Source organism: Trichechus manatus, unplaced genomic scaffold (assembly GCF_000243295.1).
Source record: "Trichechus manatus latirostris isolate Lorelei unplaced genomic scaffold, TriManLat1.0 scaffold00013, whole genome shotgun sequence".
Lineage (NCBI taxonomy): Eukaryota > Metazoa > Chordata > Mammalia > Sirenia > Trichechidae > Trichechus > Trichechus manatus.
The window spans coordinates 1,290,657-1,311,214 of NW_004443949.1; the positions used below are offsets into that span (position 1 = coordinate 1,290,657).

A 20,558-nucleotide genomic window follows, 5' to 3' on the forward strand; every position below is an offset into this window, starting at 1 on the left:
TATGAGAGATTGCTTGAAGGAAGGTGAAATGGATGTTGCGTGGCATATCATAATATATGCTACATTTCCACAAATAATTTGTTTCAGAAACGGTGGTGGTATATTCTTGATCCTCAAAGGCCTGAAATTTTCTTTGGCCTATACATGTGAATTATAGCTTTTCTAAGTATTGAATACATGATTATAATTTTCCTCAGAATTCTAGAAACAAGACTTCATCATTGTCCTCTACCATCCCATGTTTTGGATGAGAAATGAGAGGCAAGTTTGATTTACAGTAGGTTAGATGGCTAAGATTATTGCTGCACCTGAGCAACATTTTATGACCAAAAGCTCTTGAGAGTTTTGAAGACATTTCTACTATATACGTTGGAGTCCTTTCTGTCATCTAGTGGGAATTGTCAGATGGGGCTATCCTACTTTGGTTTAGCTACCTCATCTGGGGAATTGGACATAAGGGGGAGTCAAAGACACATGTTATCACCATAGTACCAGAATACCCAGGTCTTCATTTTAGAAAAATGTTAAACCATATTATTTTAAATCTTACTGAACCCAAAATATCTACTAATTTGACATCTGATTGCATCCTCTCTTTGATAAAATACAGTGCTGCTTTATATGATTTTTATAATAGAATATTACAATATAAAGTGACAGTAGCATCAAAAAATAATTATTGAGCAAAGTTGTTGCATTTGATTTGTTTATACAATTTTTGAAATTAGAGAATGAAATATATTGTATGTAATATAGAATGGAAACATTCAACTAAGGAAGATAGACATCATAGACACATTTTCAGTTTTGTGAATTTAACAATGCACTTCAAGTTTTGGCATTTGAAAATAGCTAGTGGATATGGAAAATTTGTTGGACAGTGTAGAATTCCTTTGATTATGATATATAAACAACTTATTTTCAAGTATAGAAAATATTTGCATTTCAATTATCATTTCAATATATCGGAGACATGAAACATTAACTTTTGTGATAACCTTCGTACACAATAGCAATAAGCAATAATTTGAACTTTGAGTAAATAGTATTGGATTTAGTGAATTATTTTTGTATAATTCTAATATGAATTAAGTTCAACATGATTTATAATCTTGAAAAATAGTGTATTACAGTATATCTTAATTGTAGAAAAAAGCAAGCATGATATGTACACAAGAAATACTACATTTATTGCAAACTGAATTTATTGTTATTTATACCATCATAATTTTGTCTTATCTTGAAATATACACATTTATGCATTTTTCTAATTTTAGGCATGAAGGAACTGACTCTCAAAGAGACCTAGAAGATGTCATTGTTGTATTAAACAGCTTTAAAAGCAAGATACTGGAAGTGCAGGTGTGTAAGGCAGAAGCCTTTTATGAAATTTGTTCTAATACCAAGAATTATCTTTTTTATCCTTAGTTAATTAACTGAATAATTTTTATTTTATAACTACTTTTAGTACCTGAAATATATTAGAACTCTGGTAGTAAAAGGAAGAAGAGGATTGATTTTATAAATTGAGGGAAAAGCAGAGAGCTTAAAGATACAAGAGAAGGAATTTTTTTTTTTGAGTTATATCCACTATGTCTGCTGTATCTGTAGTGAGATATTATTACAAATTAAGTCCTAGAAATGGGATCAAGAACACAGGTTGAAAAGTTAGCTCTGAAAAATAAGGATAGAGGTAATATTTGACGTAATAATGGCTGAGACTTTTCCAGAAATGATGAAAGATAACCCTCCCCCCCACCAAAAAAAAATAGTTGCTGTCGAGTTTGTTTCTACTCATGGCAACCCCATGTGTTTCAGAGTAGAACTGGGCTCCAGTAGGGTTTTCAATGGCTGATTTTTGGGACGTAGGTTGCCAGGCCTTTCTTCCAAGGCACTTCTGGATAGATTCAAACTGCAGTCTTTTCAGTTAGTAGGCAAGCGCTTAACTGTTTGCACCACCCAGGGACTCCTTGATGAGGATATTAAATACATATTCAGTAAGTCCAGTGGTTAACAAGCAAGATAAATAAAGGAATTCCACACCTAGACTGTTGGTGGTGAAACTTCAGAAAACCAAAAGCAAATAGAAAGTGTTGAGAACAGCCAAAGGAAAAAAAATTACCTTCAAAAAAGCTATAATTAGTCAGACAATTGATTTCTCAGTGTAACAATGAGAGCTAGAAGTAAGTGGAATGATACTGGAAGATGCTGGAATAAGGATGGGGGAAAAAGCAGAACCAGTGGGACCCATGGGAGGCACAAAATATAAGTTAGAATTTAATCTTGTAATATTCAGTTATGTCACTAATTACATTAGATGTAAATGGACTAAATGTTCCAATAAAAGGCAGAGATTGTCATATTGGATTTTTTTTTTTTTAATCTAACTATATATTGTTTGCAGGAAACACTTAAAATATAAGACTAGAACTTCGGGGTGAGGATGAAAATAAAAATATGGCGAAAGTATGCTAGTCCAATACTAATCTAAACAAAACTGGTATATCTATATAATAAATATCAGAAAAAATAGACATCAAAATAAAAAGCATTATTAATGATAAAGAAGATAATTTTATATGGATGAGGCAGAAAAAAATAGAACTATAAGGATAAATTAACAATTCTCTATCATGTTGGGTTATTTTTAACATAGTCCTTTTAGAAATTGATAAACTAAGCAGACGAAAGCATCAGTAGAAATATGGAAGATTTGAGCATGGTGATTATAAATCTTGATCTATGTATAAAGAACACAACACCAAGTGCAAAATCTTTTCGAACACACAGAAAAAATAAAAAAAAATAACATTACAATTTGTTGAAAAGCAAATTTCAAAAGAATGAAATCATACCTAGTATGTTTTCTATCTGCAGTACAGTAAAGGTAGAAATCAATTAGCAAAGATAACTAGGAAATATGCATATGTTTGGAATCTCTAAAATCAAACAGTAGGCTACTTAAGCTCTTATCTTATACATTGCCTAGATCATAAACTATTATACCAAGTTTTGCCTTGCATTCCACTTGGTAACCTAAGCCTAATCACCTGTGCTTTTGATCCTGTGCTCAGTTTCTACATGCTGTTCACACTCACCTTTGAAACACTTTCTTCTTGTAATGACTTTGCCTTCTTCATTTATAACTTACACTGTCACCCTGGATATATTTGCTCTGACCATTCCAGGTGAACAACCCCAGAAAACCCAGACCAGCTCCTTAAGACTGTAACTCAGCCCAAGCCTTTTAGGGCCAGCATTTCAGCTAGTTTTATCAAACAGGAAAGAAGATACTATCTCTGGCAGGGGAGAAACGGGAGTCTATTCCATCTTTGGATAGTTTTGACTGTTGAAACATTGGTCAAGCTGTATTTTTCTTGAGCTGAAATTTTTCACTCTGTAAATGTGTTCTAAGTTGTGTTCTACAAGGGACTAAGTTGTGTTCTACAAGGGACCAAGTATAGAACAAGTCTAATTCTCTCACCACAGCTATCAAATCTTTGAGGACAAGAATCATGTCCTAACTGATTCATTCTACAGCCTGGTCATATATAGGTCCACCATAGGTTATTCAGTTGTTTTCTGATACACAGTTTTATCTCCTTAAAATTCATCTCTCAGGATTACAGCAAAAGAGACAAAAAAAAATAGGGCAGGAGGACAAGAGATAGAAAAGATAGCATAGAAAATCAGTCCTTGAGATCCACTAATAAGAACTCCAGAAAGAGAACAGAGAAAATGAAGGAGGGAAAATTATTCTCAGCTAAAGGGAGATTAAAATGTTCATGTCAAAACTGAAAACCAAACCCACTGCCATCAAGTTGATTCCGACTCATGGCAACCCCATATGTTACAGGGTAGAAGTGCTCCATTGGCTTTTCCTGGCTGTAATCTTTACAGACACAGATCATCAGGCCTTTGTTCCACAGTGCTGCTGGGTGTGTACCTGGGTGGCACTAACAGTTTGCACTTGACTACTAACCTAAAGGTTGGTGGTTCTAACCCACCCAGAGGCCCCATGGAAAGAAGGCCTGGTGATCTGCTTCCATAAACATTACAGCAAAGAAAACCCTATGGAGCCGTTTTATTCCAACACGTGGAGTCTCCATGAGTCAGAATCGACTGAACAGCAACAGGTTTTGTTTTGGATGAGTAGTAAATTTTAATCCATGCAAATTAAGTTTAATTAACCCCTCAGGCATGGTTCCTTCTGGATCAGTTCAAGGTGGTACCGGATAGTATTCTCGAGTCTCTTAAAGGCCTCACGTTCCAGGTCACCTGAAAGGAAGGATGAAGCGGAGAAGGGGTGGTGGTAACCAGCACGCCCTGACACACGCACGCACGCATGCACGCGTGCACATACACCCTTTCAACCAAAGCAAAGCAGTTCTACTTATCTCCTATAAAACTTTTAGAAGAGGAGAAAAAAAAAAAGAGAGATTCCTTGCCAGACAGAGTTTGAAAATCTTAGGATAAGTTACTGTATTTGCCAAAAAATTACTAGCCTTGTCTCCAAAACTATATATTCTTCATTTTTGCTGCAAATCTCTTTAAAACTCTTCGCTGTTATGTTTCCCCCTAAAATTCTGCGTGAGGAATTGAAGTTTGATGCATACTATTCTACATATGATCATTACTGTTACTTACCATAATAGCTCTGACCAGTTTTTAAAGATTAGAATAAATGTTCCAGATTAACTTTGATTCTTGGTTCCCAGTCATTCTATATTCCATACAAACTAATGATACAGATGACAGAGACTTTAAATGACTTTATTGTAATATCAGCATGAGAATCAGAGTAGACCATGTTTCAATAAATCAAGCTCCTATTCTAAATTACGTAAAGAAAAACTATGCTGTAGCTTACACTCGCTGTAACTTATTCTACATACCTTGATATAGTTGTTAGATTATATGTATGTATACTAGTCTGCCATCATAGACAAAAGACATGTATCTTCCGTTATACGTGAGAAATGGTGTTGCAGAAACTGAACCAATCATGGGCAGAATAAACCACAATATTGCCTACATCACAACCAAAGTAGTCATTTTTATGAGACAGCTTTGAAGGAAACAGAAAGTGAAATGGAGAAATTTTTATTTCCACAATTCCTCTTAGAAAGAGCACAGGAAAAAAAAATACTTTGCTAAACCTCTTTGGATGAAGGGAGATAGCTCAAGCACATTCAACTGTGCTTTAAAAATGGCAGTCATTAAGCTTGCTGCAGCAGACCAGGAGAGGAATGTGTATGGCTCTTGGGAGAGAGGGACTATGAATTAGGGGAAGAGAAAAAGAAAATCAGGGGAAGGGGAGAACTGGGGGATGTAGAGAGGCTACATGGTTTCAGATGTAATGCCTACATGAACGCCCAAATTTCTAGCCAATGAACAAATGAAAATGGGGGCCCTGGGAACTGGTAAAGAAGCTGAGCTTTGCACCCATGTGGGACAAAACCGTGCAGCACACTCTTAGAAAAGACAGGTAGTGACGGAAGTCTCAGCTGACATCTGAGTTACAGGAAATAAGTTCTTCCATTTAGCTATCTCAAGATGTACTTGAAGGGTAGCCCACCTTGGGCCCTCATGATATAGCTCTACTCAAAGTCAATGACTGTCCGTGAGAGCACATCTATAGGACAGTCAGAAATCCCTGCCCTCTAAATATTCTAGGGCACCACACTGTTAGTGCCTCATGGGACAGAACCTAATACTTGGTCTAGTGCACAAAGTTAAAAGCACATTCAAAGATGCTTTAAGAAGAAAGTTCTGATCTTGCTTGTGGGTCAAAAGGTCCAAAAATTGCCAAGTAGGATCAGTGAAAAAAGACCCACGAAAGATCCTAACAGCTACCAAAGAGAAAAGGCAGGTCACTGCAATAGCATGCCTGTGTGACTAGCATCAGACTTTTCATTCTCAAACTGGATTTTAAGAAACACCAAAACACAGCCTTAAGGTTCTGAGGAAAGATATTTTAAACCTAGAATTCTGTATCTGGCCAAACTCTTAATCAAATGTGAAGTAAAAATATAAAGTTATTTCTGAAGTGCAAAAATTTAGCCAAGTTATTTTTCATACCCCTTCCTGAATATGTTTGCCATTACAATGAATATGAATTCTAAGAAAGAGAAAGATAGGTCATTCAAAAAATGGTGAAACTAATCTCAAAAACGAATAAGAATAAAGCCTAGATAGAAATAATACGTTAGTAGTTGAGCTCCAAAAAAAGAAATTGCATATAATTAGATAACATGAGTAATAAACTAGAAAATATTAGGTATGTGGTAAAGAAGACATATGTATCTCCCTATAAGATAAAATAAACACAGTTAAATTCCAAGAAAACTATTATTCCAGTGGTAGAATGTTAGCAAGGAAAATTCATTTGAGCAAGAAATAGTCTCCTTTGAGTAACATAGTGGTCATGTCGTTACAACAGGGCATACAATCTCAGTACCCTTTCTGTGCCCTGTAGTACCCTCCTGATCCCTCAGTAAATAGTATTTACATTTTTGTAATAATATAAATACTGTTTACTGATTTTCAAGTTGTTAAATCAACATTATAACTAAGTGCCGAAGATATAATTATGTTTATTAAACTAAATATAATCTGTGTTTACAAAAGTAAAGTAAAAATTTAGCTGATATAAGTTAGGAGGTGGAGGGGAAAGGTAGGGGTATTAGTATTCTTATAAACTGGGTATACAAGAGAAACAAAGTTGTTGGAGTAAAAAATAGATATTTAAATATTAATTAAAGTTACAAAAATACTCAGTAGAAGAAGATATTCCTACCAAGTAGGATATTACTCCTGGCATAGAAGGAAAGGAAGGGAGTGATGATGTAAACAGCGAAAACCTCATCTGTCATAACCAAGAGTAAAGAATGAGTAAACTGTTAACTCGTGAGTTGGAACCAACTCCACGGCAGTGGGTTTGGTAGTTTTTGTTTGTTTGTTTGTTTGTTTTATGTTTTGGTTTTGGGTAAACTCTATGAACTCAGAAATACCAGTAGATATTTCCGAGGTTGATAAATCAGTAAATATGAGTAGAAGCACGTTATTTAGCAATATGAAGGTAGCCACTAGAAAAACTAAAAATGAGGTTGAATTGGTAGTAGAAGACCAAATTGTGCCTGTGACACTGTTCTAAGATATAGCCTGACTTCATTCACTGCAACTATTGTAGATTTCCAAGGGACCATGCAGCATAATGTTTAAAACTCCCAAATTCTGTAATTTTTCTTTACTGTGCTATCAGGTGCAAAAAAAGCCAGACAAAATGGAGGAAGATATCCTTAGCGATAAAGATGAAAAAAAGAAAGGAATGTGGGACTCCATTAAAAGGTAATTGATAATGAATACTTTGACACATAATTATAGATCTGTTAATAATCTACTTTGTGGAAGTACTGCAGATGGTAAAAATTTAAGTAAAGCACAGAGCCTTTCCTTTTGGAGGGGTAAGATAGGTACATAAGTGTTGTTAGTACAAGCTAGGAAATTAGAGCTGTAAGACAGCTGATCATAAAGTCCTGTACAGACCAAAAGACAAAAATAGATCTAGTTTCCTCAAGAAAAGATTCCTTGGAGAAGTGTGTGGCTAAGATTCACTCCAAAGAATGAGCAGGATTTCAAAGGTTGGAGATAGGGGAGAGTACATTCCAGGTGAAGGTACCAATTACATGAAGTGAAAAAGATTGGGTATGTTTAAGGAACAGAAAGTAGCCTAGCTTTGCTGGGACACTGGCTGTAATACAGAATCTGTAAGATAGATTGGAACCTATATTAGTTAGATTATTGTCTTAAAAAAAAGAATGTATTAGCTCACATATCTAAAGAGTTCAGGAGTAGAACTGGCTTTGTGTATTCAAGAGATGTAGTGTGGAAACTTTCTTCATCTCTTATTTCTGCTGTTGTCTGTGCCTGCTTCATTTTTCAGACAGGCTTTTCCAAGTCAAAATGTACCATCTCCAGTAACAAGAGATTGCCTCTTTCCAAATAGTACCAGCAAAAGTTCCAAGGCTGACTCTTTGGTCCAGCTATAGCCATGTGCCCCAAACTGAACTGGTTACTATAACTTTGACCAAGTTTGGATCATATGCCTACTTCTAGAGCTGGTGGGAAAGCCTACCCCACCTAAACTTCATGGAATGAAATTGGGGGAGGAATGGTACCCCAGAGAAATATTAGGTTGCCCTTTCTAGAAGACGGGTAAAGGCTGTTAGGCAGGCAAAAATAAAGACTGTCTGCTGTAGATCCACATTATAGAGAATTTTTAAAAGTCCATTTTAGAGATTTGAACATATTTTGAATTAGATAGAGAACCATTGGTCATTTTGATTATGGACAAAAAAAACACTGCTTAAGCAGTGAAACTTTAGGCCAAATAGGTTCAACAACCTAAGCAGATTTTGTTATACAAGTCAAAGGCACTCCCATCATTTCAATTTTGCCCAGTTTAGGCTTCTTTTGAGAATGAATAAATATAACTATTAAACTATTGTTGATATATAAAAAGGATACAAAACCCAAATAATGCTGTGTTAGAAAGAGAGGGTAAGCTTTTGGGATGTTAACTGCTCCAGATACATAAGTATTGTGCATCTTATAATACTTTCACTCTTTATCTTAGTTTTAATCCTAACTTATAGTGGTTTTTTTTCCCCACAGAATCAACTGTGTGTTTTTCTTACTTGGGGGATTACAGTAAGAAAATATTTGAAAAATTACTTGTCATTACGATTCATATTTGGCAAAATATATTCCGCTGATGATTCCAAGTTGTTTAGTTTTCCAAATTTTAGTCATTATAAATATCTACATGTGAAAACAAGATGGTTTTAATTAAATAAATTTTTAAAATAGGAAGAAAAAGAACAATAAAATACACATACAAATACCCCAGATTAAATATCCATTTACTTTTGCATATGAGATGGATCATACTAAATGCTGGTCTGGCTCCAAAAAGTATTGAAAATGACAAAACCAAAAACCAAACCCGTTGCCATTGAGTCGATTCCGACTCACCGCAACACTATAGGACAGAGTAGAGCTGCCCCATAGGGTTTCCACGGAGCAGCTGGTGGATTCAAACTGCCAACCTTTTGGTTAGCAGCCGAGCTCTTAACCACTGCGCCACCAGGACTCCAGGTTGAAAATGACAAGCAGGCCTCAAATTACAGTGTTGTAAACCACCGAGTGGACATGGCTCCCCAGTGCTCCTCATGGAGGCTCCCCTGAAGTACATGGAGTGGAGACTACATATAGTCAGAGGAGCCCCGAATTGTTGGCTTTTATAACATTTTAGCCTGGGGGAGCCACATTCGCAGCACTCAGGATGTACCCTTTTATCACATAGGAAAATTCTTGCTGTGCCATAGTTGAACCCATCTACATTCTGTCTCTTCCTGCATTCTCGGCCTGTTTGAAGCTTCAGTATATTAGGTATGGCCATGGTGTACCTCAGCTCGTTCTTTTCTTCTCAAAACAACTTTTGGAAACTCACAAAGATAAGATATTGTACATTTGCATCCCATGTTATTAAAAAAAAAAAAAGTAAACATCGAGTGATATTAATTGCCAGGTTTTTAATACTAACAGTTTATAATTGCTGAGATAAAAGATTTTTTTTAAGTTTAATAACTTCATTTTAAAAGCCATTCCTATTTTTATTGTTTATCAGGTTTAGGTTTTATTTAGTTATTAACTTCTGCAGATACATATTAAAAGGAACTATCAATTACTACTTTTCTATTCCAAGTTTCACAAAAAGGTTGCATAAAGAAGAAGACAGAGAGGACGCAGATGTTCTAAACATTTTTTCAGTTGCTTCTGGCCATTTATATGAACGCTTTTTAAGGTAGGTATATTGTTTATTTAATGTTTTGAAAAGATAACACATTTACATGGTTCAAAGCTCAAAAAGAATAAAGGAATGTACAGTGAAAAGAAGATCTCTCACCTATGCTTCCTTGATATCCTGTTCCTTTCCCACTGGAAACCAATATTATTATTATTATACCCCATCAAAGATATGCATATACAAGCAAATATCTATGCTTTTTATTTAACTCGTTTTTACCCAAACAGTAATAAAGTATATCCTGCACTGCACCTTACTCTGTTTTCCTAACTTAAAATTATAAGGTAAGAATATATTTTTAACATCAGTGGGCTTTCATGAGTTTTATTTGGAATATTGATTTTCTTTAAGGCTAAAAGCTTAGACATATTTATAACAAGATGATATGTGAGAAAAGGCATATAGTAAATATTCCTTTTCTGGTGAAGAAATAGCTTGTTTCATAAAACGGGGGTAAGAAGAAGTAAGCATATTTGCAAAGTATAAAGGGCTATTTTTTTAAAGTTTGTAGAAGAATAAAAGAGAATGCCTCCAGAACGTTTCAGCTGTAGAGTTGATATTTTAAAATGGAACTTTAGATATGTTTGCATCTTCTCTAAATTGTTTAGGATAAACAAGTGAATTGTCTAATGAATTTATCAATATAGACAGATCATTCAGCTCTTTAAGTTTTGCATGCCTAATATTAATCACACAATAATAGAGCCAAGATTAGATTCTAGTTCAGCTAAACAAGGCTATTTCAGACTAGCTTCTGTTTCTCAAATGAAGAAAGCAAAAAGTAATCAATTTAGTCTATATCATAGGTGTATATATATAGTTTATCATCTTTATACATTACATACTTGATGATCAGCCATAATATATGAAGATATTTCCATCTGTTACTCCATAATTCATAGTGAAAAACTTCTAATACCCTTAAATATTTAAAAGCCTTAAGAAAAGTAAAATGAACTCCTGTTAATGTTATAACAGGTTTAATGTTCTTTTATACAGAATTATGATGCTTTCTGTTTTACGTAACACCAAAACACCAGTGAAATTCTGGTTTCTAAAAAATTATCTCTCACCAACATTTAAAGTAAGTACGATAATCTTATTATTATTATAGAATAGTTAATGTTTAAGCAGTAAATTCTTTGTAAGTTCATATACCATTTCTCTTCTCAAACCAGGCCTTTTGAAATATATATTTATTCAAATTATTATTTTTGATAAATTTTAACACTTCAGTATTTAGTGTTTTGAATCAAGCTTAAGCTAAATCTGTGTAGTGTTTATTTAAAGAAGAGTTTAAAAGGAAAGGACAATAGGAGAAACAGGTTATTTTTAAGCAAAATCAAAATGAGAACTTTTACTGGTTTCCCATGATATAGTAATGAATAATTGAATAAAATTTGGCAATGAGAAATATATACAGATGGTCAGTAAAAATTGGATTTTGTCATATTTTTACAAATTCAGACAGGAGCAATAGTATCAAGAAAATTTGAAGACTGCACCATAGAAGATAGTTTTATAGTGCTGAGAGTAACAAGCGTGTCTTTTTGTGCACTGCACTGATGGTATGGTAATCTAGACACTGTGGTCTGAGACGTTTTATATTTAGCAGGTTTTCAGGTGGCCAGCATCTGTTACCCTTTACTCAGCCTCACACTCCAGCTTCAGTGTGTCATCCTATTCCTTCCTCTTCTCACTATAAAGTGATGAGATTCCATGAAAATTAGGGTCTAATTTGATAGCAGTTCTAAAGAGGTCTCTTTTTCTAGACCAAAAGCGGTGATAAAGGAGGAAGTAAAAATAGCCAACCATACTTTTATGCTTTAGTATTTGTCAGGCACGTTGATAAGTACTTAATGTACATATTCAGTTGTTTTTCTTAACAACCCCATGTGTTAAGTACTGTCCCCAGAAAACCAAGACTCAGAAATTAAGTTAACTGGTCTGCAGAGTTTGGGAGGTCCTAAGACCACTCTCAGGTTCAGTAATTCACTAGAAGGACTCACAGAACTCAGAAAAGCCATTATCCTCACAGTTATGGATTACTACAGTGAAAGGATACAGATTAAAGTCAGCAAAGGGAAGAGGCTCCCAGGGCAGGTTACAAGAGAGACCAGGCACAGTCCTTCCAGTTATCTTTTCCTCGTGGAGTCATGCAGACAGCGCTTATTTCTCCAAGCAGCAATGTGGAATAGCACACACGGAATATTGCCAACCAGGGAAGCTCACCTGAGCCTGGCGTCCAGAATTTTTACTGGGAGTCAGCCGCATAGACACAGCTAACAGTCCCTGTGACTGACCTTAGTCTCTAGCCCCTCCAGAGGTCAAGCTGATACCACATAGCTTAAGACCCCCATCATAAATCACATTGTTAGCATAGACTATCCACTGTAGCCCAAGGTCCCGAGGTAAACAAAGACATGCTTATCAGGTAGGAGGTTCCAAGGGTAGAGCTTAACTTCCAAGAGCTGGGGCCAAAAGGCAAAACCTTTCTTTGGTCAAGGCTAATCCGTTACTACACTAGCCTGAGATCAAATAGCTAATTAGGAATAAGCTGAAATTTGAACACAAGCATTGTCACCTTAGAGCCCAGGTGCTTACCCCATAAGTAGCAGCCCCTGTGCCCTCCGCCACCAACAATGCATCCTCCTGGGCTCATAAGGTTGCTGTAAGGTCACTCTGAGTCAGAACCAACGCAGTGGCAAAGGGTCTGGTTTTTTTCGGTTTGGTGCTCATTTGGAAAGACAAAAAACTGAAAAAACAAGAAGTCATACTAGTTTCTAAATGTTCAGCGTTATCCTATGAGCCAAGCATGACATAAGAGGATTTAACTCTATATAAGTTGAGATAATAGAATCTATTTAAAGATTTTCTTAGTGGGAAATGATACCATTCACTAAAAAAAACAGTGCTATGTCTAGACAAGAGTCTTGGTCCACTACATGGTCAAAAGTAATACCGTCTTTGAAATAATATGTTCCGTCTTTTTAGAATTTTTCCTTCTCCTCAAATTTTTCATCTTTTTAAAAGTCTTTGAAATATAACATACACAAAAAATATAACATACACAGATCATAAGTGTGCAACTTGATGAATTTTTATAAACTTAAAACCCAAATATAGAAACAGAAATTACTTGCACCCCAGATTCTTCTCCAGTTTTTAAAAAATCACACTCTCTTCTTTCAAATCTTTGCTGAAATTATACCTACTTATGGAACCCTTGCCTGACCACACTATGTAAAATTACAACTCCTCCTCTTCTATCACTCTTCGCCTTTTTTTTCTCCATAGCACAACCTTCTATAAATAACTAATTTCATTCATTTTCTATATAACCAAACCTGTTGCCTTCAAGTCGATTCCAGCTCACAGAGATCCTATAGGACAGAGTAGAACTGCCCCATAGGGTTTCCAAGGAGCAGCTAGTGGATTCAAACTGCCACTCTTTCGGTTAGCAGCCGAGCTCTTAACCACTATGCCACCAGGGCTCCATTTTCTATGTACCACCTGTAAAATGTAAGCCTTGTGAGGGACATAATTTTTATCTGTTTTGTTCAATAGTCTATTGGTGGAGTCTAGAACAGTGCCTGGCACATAGTTCATAATCAGTGAATATTTTTAATATATATTTGTTGAATAAAGAAAAAATATTTTTCTAATTACTCTCAGTATTCTTTTTTTTTTTGTAAATTTTGAAACCAAAGCAATGATTCCCAACAGAACAGCCATAATTTCAGCATATCAATCACAGGTAAAACCAAGGGTTACATTAAGGAACATTTACAAAATGTTCCTGATCCTACAAAAGCAGGAGAAAAATTAACTAAGCATGTAAACAAGCAATTAGCTACCAGTGAGAATTGAGGGGGAGAGAGTAAATTCTGCCTTGGCTTACCCATAGTCCCCTTCTCCTTTACATCCTCCCTCTCAGCTTTTGGGTTCTTGAACCAAACTTAGCCAACAGTGTATTTCATCAACTGCTTCTGATTTAAACAGGGAATAAGATATGTCTAATCCTGTAAGAAGACACTGAATCAAATAGCAAATATTTAGAGACAGTAACAATCTTGTCTTTTTAAACCTTGAATTAATCATAAACCTAAAAATAAAACTCATACAGAGAATCTGCTTTTATCAGTTTATAGCTCATATTGTGTCTTTTGTCTACCCTCCTTACTGTGTCTCCAGCCAGCCAACATACTGACATATACGTAAACTGTTTGATGCATAGGTGTTCCAAGAGCTATAGGCTCTTCTTTCTAAAGTCAGGTTTTCTCAAGTCAGACATTAATAGTAGAAGTATAAAAACATATATCTTAGTTAAAAAGCTTGTTAGCTAATACACTGTACCTATTAATTTACATGACATTAAATTATATAGTTGTATGTATAAACATAGTTTATATTTGCCAGCATCTTTATATTTCTCATTAGTAGGTGCAAGTTTTATAAGAAGTAGCATTTAGACATTTTACCTATTAGTTGTAACCATTTATAGTAAAGTCTACTTTTAAAAAAAAATTTTTTTCTCTCTAAAACAAAACTACTCTCTCTTCCTTGAACATATTGTTTGATTTTCGGCATGTGTTATGCTTTTAGGAAGTAATTCCTCACATGGCTAAGGAATATGGATTCCAGTATGAACTAGTCCAATATAGATGGCCCCGCTGGCTTCGTCCACAGACTGAAAAGCAGAGGATTATTTGGGGTTACAAAATTCTTTTCCTTGATGTCCTTTTTCCCCTAGCGGTGAACAAAATCATTTTTGTTGATGCTGACCAGGTAATAAGATAAGCTGTTGTTTTGAGTAGTACTCAAACTTATTTTACACTTCTCTTTGAATATAGGAATTTATGGTGCTTGGTGTTAATTACTGTCTTTGCTGCTGTGCTACATAAGCATGTAAGATATAAGTATCTTTAAAAACAAAATATCAGAACTACATGGAAAAATTGAGTGTATTGCAAGAAGTACCATTAATAATTTAGGAAATGGCCATTTTCTGTTTGAAGTACTAATTTTTTTAGTTTTAGAATTAAAAATAAAAAGAACTTACTTTAGCCATAATGAAAGTAGTCACATGGGCTCCTGTGAATATGGGCTCTTTGTTGATATTTGCTGAAAAATGAGCCATTTGTTTTCACTAGAGGAGTTACCAGTTACACACAACACTCCTCCCATTCTTCCACCTTCCACAGCATTTTCTGGCATTCAGCTAATAGCCAGATCCTCATCACTCTACAATCTAAAGGCTTAAATTTGGCAAAACTTTTAGGATTCTCGATCTTAAAAATGTAGCATTCTAAAAACTGTTAAAACCTTTCCATACATTTCCTTTTTAATTATTAATGAGAAAAAATATTTGGAAAGCACACAGAATTTTTAAGGAGGACACTAATATGTAAATATAAAGGTTTGTAAATACATGTATATGTTGGTGTTTATATTTTAGAAAAAAGTATCTCAAGTCATAGATCAGAATTATGTTCTGAATTCTTATTATTTTTGTACTATTTTCCAAATTGATAAATATGACCTATTATAATAAAATAGGCAAATGTGGGTGATGATGTATGCATTTCCCAGTCTACTGTGTAACATATAATTTATTTTCCCCACCCTCCCCTAACGTATACAATAATATTTTTATAACTGACTAGAGAGTCTGTTAAAAATTAAGGCTTATGAACGTTATTTTATTTAAACCATTTAGAGTAATCAGATTTTTCTTTGTTATTCTGATATTTGTCTATATACAGTAATGGAGGTTTAGGAACAGTGGTTAAAGCACTGGTCCACTAATTGAAAGATCTGTGGTTCAAACCCACCAGCCTCTCCACAGCAGAAAGATGTGGCAATCGGCTTCTGTAAAGATTACAGCCTTGCTGTAGGGTTGCTATGAGTCAGAATTGACTTGACAGAAACAGGTTTTGGTTTTTTTTTTTAACATAAAAAAGATTCTGAATTACTAGTTCACACCTTGAGATACCAAGAGATATGCACTTGAATAATGTTTAAAACCTTCCCAAAATATATTTTTTGTAAAATACCTTGCTTAAAAAGTATTTAACCACCTGTTCTTATTAATGCTTAAGACCACTGTCATACAGATCAGATATAAAAATTTCAGGTTTCTGTGAGGTCAAGAGTAAAAAAACAGGTATTTAGCAAAGTCACATTATATGAAAAAACTATGAAGAAAATAGAGTTTTCCGTATCTCTACAAGAGCACAGTGATAACTTGGGATTCAGATAAAAAGAGCTTTTATTATTTTACAGTACTCATCAGAGAAACTATCTTAATTATTTAGATTGTGAGACATGACCTAAAAGAACTTCGAGATTTCGATCTGGGTGGTGCTCCTTACGGGTATACTCCATTTTGTGATAGCCGCACTGAAATGGATGGGTATCGTTTCTGGAAAACAGGATACTGGGCATCACATCTTTTAAGGAGGAAATACCACATCAGGTAAGAAAATTCATACTCTTAAACCTTTTAGTAGATAAATAATTTCTTGAAGCACAAGATTCAATTTGCTTAGAAGAAACAGCAACCAGTTATATAGTGCTTATTACATGCCAGTCACTATTCTAAACCTTTACATATATCAACCCATAAAAGCTTTACAACAGCCTTTTGATCTACTGCTGTTATCCATGTTTTATAGATGAGGAAGCTGAGGCATGGAACGTTTATATAACTTGCCGAGACTTTAGCTGCTAGTACGCAGCTGAGCCGCTTGTCAATCCCAGGTAGTATGGCTCGAATATATGCTCCTAACTACTGCAGAAGATTTAAACATGATTTCTCAAATAAAAAAAATGAAGACACTGTCTTCAAAGCTGTTCCTGTCTTAAAGGTCATTAGTTTCATGAGATCATAGGAAAACCTGACGTAACCCTAAGAGAATGTAAATCCTAACAGTATTATAACAAACTTCAAATGCTTTGGAAACAATATTAGATATTGGGAGCAAATTTATAGCAGAAGCAACCCTTATGAGACCCAAGGATATCCACAGTTAAATGAGTACTGTCACTGTAAACAGTCACTGGGGGTAGAAGTGCAAATACATGAACAGTAGAGGCTTTCAGGAGTATTCATTTTTACAGTGCCTTGTATGTGGTGGATCTCAAGAAGTTCAGGAAAATTGCAGCAGGTGACAGGCTCAGGGGCCAGTACCAAGCTCTCAGTCAAGACCCAAACAGTCTTTCAAACCTAGATCAGGTAAGTAAAATGTTAATAGGGTAATTTTCAATACATCTACCTAGACTGCTTCAACTCCTTGCTTATAAATTTCAAAATCTTGTATTTTCAGCCTCTTTTCTCCAGCTCTTGCCTTTTATGCAGTTCTCTTTTGGACAGCTCTACATAAATATAATTTTTTTTAACTTCAAACTTAACATTTTCAAAACTAATGATTTACCTTTACTTTTCCTCAAACTTCTTACTCCTTTATGTCCTGTTATAGATTGACTTATGTGTCCCCAAAAATATGTATTGTAAATCCTAACCTCTATGCCTGTGGTTATAACCTCATTTGGGAAAGGGTTGCTGTTATGTTAAGGAGGCAGGGTTGGTGTAGGGTGTATCTTGAGTCAGTCTCTTTTGAGATAGAAAAGAGATTAAATAAACATGCAGAGCAGAGGTGAGGGGAGAGAGACGCCAAACCACATGAAGATCGCCCAGGATCAGAAGCTCAAAGAGACAAGGACCTTCCTCCAGAGCCGACAGAGAGAAAGCCTGCCCCTAGAACCGACATCCTGAATTCAAGCTTCTAGCCTCCTAAACTGTGAGAAAGTAAATGTCTGTTTGTTAAAGCCACCAATTTGTGGCATTTCTGTTACAGCAGCACTAGATAACTAAGAATTTGGTACCAGGAGTGGGGTGCTGTTCTAACAGATACCTAACATGTGGAAGCAGTTTTGGAGTTGAGTAATAGGTAGAGGCTGGAAGAGTGTTAAGGTGCCTAGTAGTAAAAGCATATGCATGGGAAGGCTGGACAATGAATATAGAAAACTGAAGAATTGATGCCTTTGAATTATGGTGTCAGTGAAGAATATTGAATTTACCATGGGCTGCCAGAAGAACGAACGAGTCTGTCTTGGAAGAAATACAGCCAGAGTGCTTCTTGGAAGCGAAGATCATGAGACTTTGTCACACATACTTTGGACATCGGGAGGGACCAGTCCTTGGAGAACAACATCATGCTTAGTAAAGTAGAGGGTCAGCGAAAAAGAGGAAGACCTTCAATGAGATGGATTGACACAGTGGCTGCAACAGTGAGTTCAAACACCACAACGCCTGTGAGGACGGTGCAGGCCGGGGCAGTGTTTCGTTCTGTTGTATGTGGGGTCTCTGTAAGTCGGTACTGACTCGACGGCACCTAACAACAGCAACAACAACGCACTAGCAGCCACACCAGGCGTCTGATCAGAGACAGACTTTACTCACAGAACATCTTGTGTTGGTTCCCTGGGCCACATTCCCCAGTGGGGTGACACAAGGGCAGATGTCACTTACACTTCCAGAGGGGATTTGTGCCCCAGGAGAAGAACCCTCAAATTATGAATTTCAGAGTTTACATAGGACAGCTAATGCAGATACCCATGTTGATGGATTGAATTGTGTCCCCCCAAAATGTGTATCAACGTGGCTAGGCCATGATTCCCAGTATTGTGTGATTATCCAGCATTTTGTCATCTGAGGCGATTTTCGTACTGTGTTGTAAATCCTACCTCTATGATCTTAATGAGGCAGGATTCAATCTACAAGATTAGATTGTATCTTGAGTCAGTCTCTTTTGAAATAAAAAAGAGAGAAGGGAGCAGAGAGACGGGGGACCTCATACTACCAAGAAAGCAGCACCAGGAGCAGAGCATGTCCTTTGAACCTGGGGTTTCTGCACTGAGAAGCTCCTAGACCAGGGGAGAATTGATGACAAGGACCATCCTCCAGAACCAAGAGAGAGAGAAAGCCTTCCTCTAGAGCTGGTACCCTGAATTTGGACTTCTAGCCTCTTAAACTGAGAGAGAATTCAAATTTCTCTTCGTTGAAGCCATCTACTTGTGGTGTATCTGTTAGAGCATAGGCACCGTGGTAACACAGAGAGATTGACAGAGTGTGACCTTTCCTCTGGAATGTAAACAGGCTGTCTGGAGAGAGAAAAGAAAGTCTGTGTAACGCTGCAATGTAAATGAACATCTCTGTAGAAGATATTTCTAAATCTCTTCAGCGGTCTGTATTTTTAACTTGTTTGCTGGTTAAACATCCTTTAACCCAGATGACAGCCATCTTTGCATAGAAACCCCTGAATATGCCAAAGTGTGAAAATATTCACGAAATGTTGTATCCTGAACGGGAGATGAAAGACGACCTGGGAATCGAGAGAGTGTGGTGGTGCCCGACAGAAACAGTAGTATCAGGCACAGCGTGAGTGGTTAATCTGGTGATTCAGGCAGATGGAGGTAGTCAGGCTGTCCGTTTTGAGGAATGCAGAGCAGTGGATTTCTCGGCTTCCCTCTTCATCCTCGGTGGTAGGGGTTGAAGTCTAGGAGAGGTGTGGGCTTTGTCCCAAAGCATGGTTTCAGTCTTGACACAAGATGATTGGGTCAAATTAAGTATTTACAGCTTAAAAAAATGTAGATAAATGTCAGATTTGCATAAATTTATTCATGATCTGTTTGTAATTTAAAAAGGACCTTGTACTTCAGCTTCTTTTGCTCTGACTCTAATTTCTATACCTGTAAGTTTAAATCCTTTTTTCCTGCAGGATCTTCCCAATAATATGATTTACCAAGTTGCCATTAAGTCTCTTCCTCAGGACTGGCTATGGTGTGAAACCTGGTGTGATGACGAATCTAAACCAAGAGCCAAAACAATTGACCTGGTGAGTGTATTTGCCTTGGTGCCTGAGCAGATACAGAGATGTGCAGATAGATGCAACTGCGCGTACACCATCTCGCTTTTCCTGCTGCTCGGTCTATTGTATATGTACTTAGAGTGGCAAATATGGGGCTGTTTTGGGGGCTCCCCAATGCCATGCCAGATTGATGATTCAGTAGGAAGACTCATAAGACTCTAAATACGGTCACACTCATGGCTGTGATTTATTCCAGAGAAACAACACAATCAAATCAGCAAAGGCAAAATCCAGGGGTAATCAGGTGCAAGCTTCCGAGAGTCCTCTCCCAGTGGAATCAAACAGGGTGTGCTTAATTCCTGAAGCAGCAAGAAATTCCACAACACACTTGAAGTGTTATCTAGTAGGGAAGCTCATTAGAGACCCAGTGCCCAGAGTTTACAATGGGGACTGGTCACGCAGGCGCTCTCTGCCTGGCATGTACCAGAATTCCCAGCTCCCAGAAAGAAAGCAGATGTTCAGCATAAACCATATTGTTTGCACGGTTTATGCACAGTGAGCCTTTCTTAACAGGAAATGGTAGGAACTACCCCAAAGTCTAAGTTCCCAGATGCTAGCCAAGGCCCAACTTTGCAAGCAAGACTTTCCAAGGATAGCAGTCTCAGGCTTGCTCTGTTAATTTCTTTTCTGACTAAAAATGTTCATGAATTAGCTGTCATCTTAATATATCATCAGTTTAGTTCTGATTTTTTTTTTTCAAATAAAGGCAACCAAGGTAATTCTGTATCTTTTTAAATCATCCCATTTATGTCTGT

The 20,558-nt window shown here is 36.3% G+C and overlaps 1 protein-coding gene across 1 annotated transcript in view; it reads left to right on the forward strand.

The window, feature by feature from the left end:
- The window catches only part of UGGT2 (UDP-glucose glycoprotein glucosyltransferase 2), a 189,255-nt gene that overhangs the window by 156,340 nt on the left and 12,357 nt on the right, over positions 1-20,558 (forward strand). Inside the window, exons 30-37 of the mRNA XM_004371389.2 lie at positions 1,278-1,362; positions 7,265-7,350; positions 9,770-9,868; positions 10,871-10,955; positions 14,477-14,659; positions 16,189-16,349; positions 16,994-17,108; positions 19,654-19,770. Of these exons, the coding sequence (XP_004371446.1) occupies positions 1,278-1,362; positions 7,265-7,350; positions 9,770-9,868; positions 10,871-10,955; positions 14,477-14,659; positions 16,189-16,349; positions 16,994-17,108; positions 19,654-19,770 (931 nt within the window). The remainder of the gene's footprint in view (positions 1-1,277; positions 1,363-7,264; positions 7,351-9,769; positions 9,869-10,870; positions 10,956-14,476; positions 14,660-16,188; positions 16,350-16,993; positions 17,109-19,653; positions 19,771-20,558) is intronic.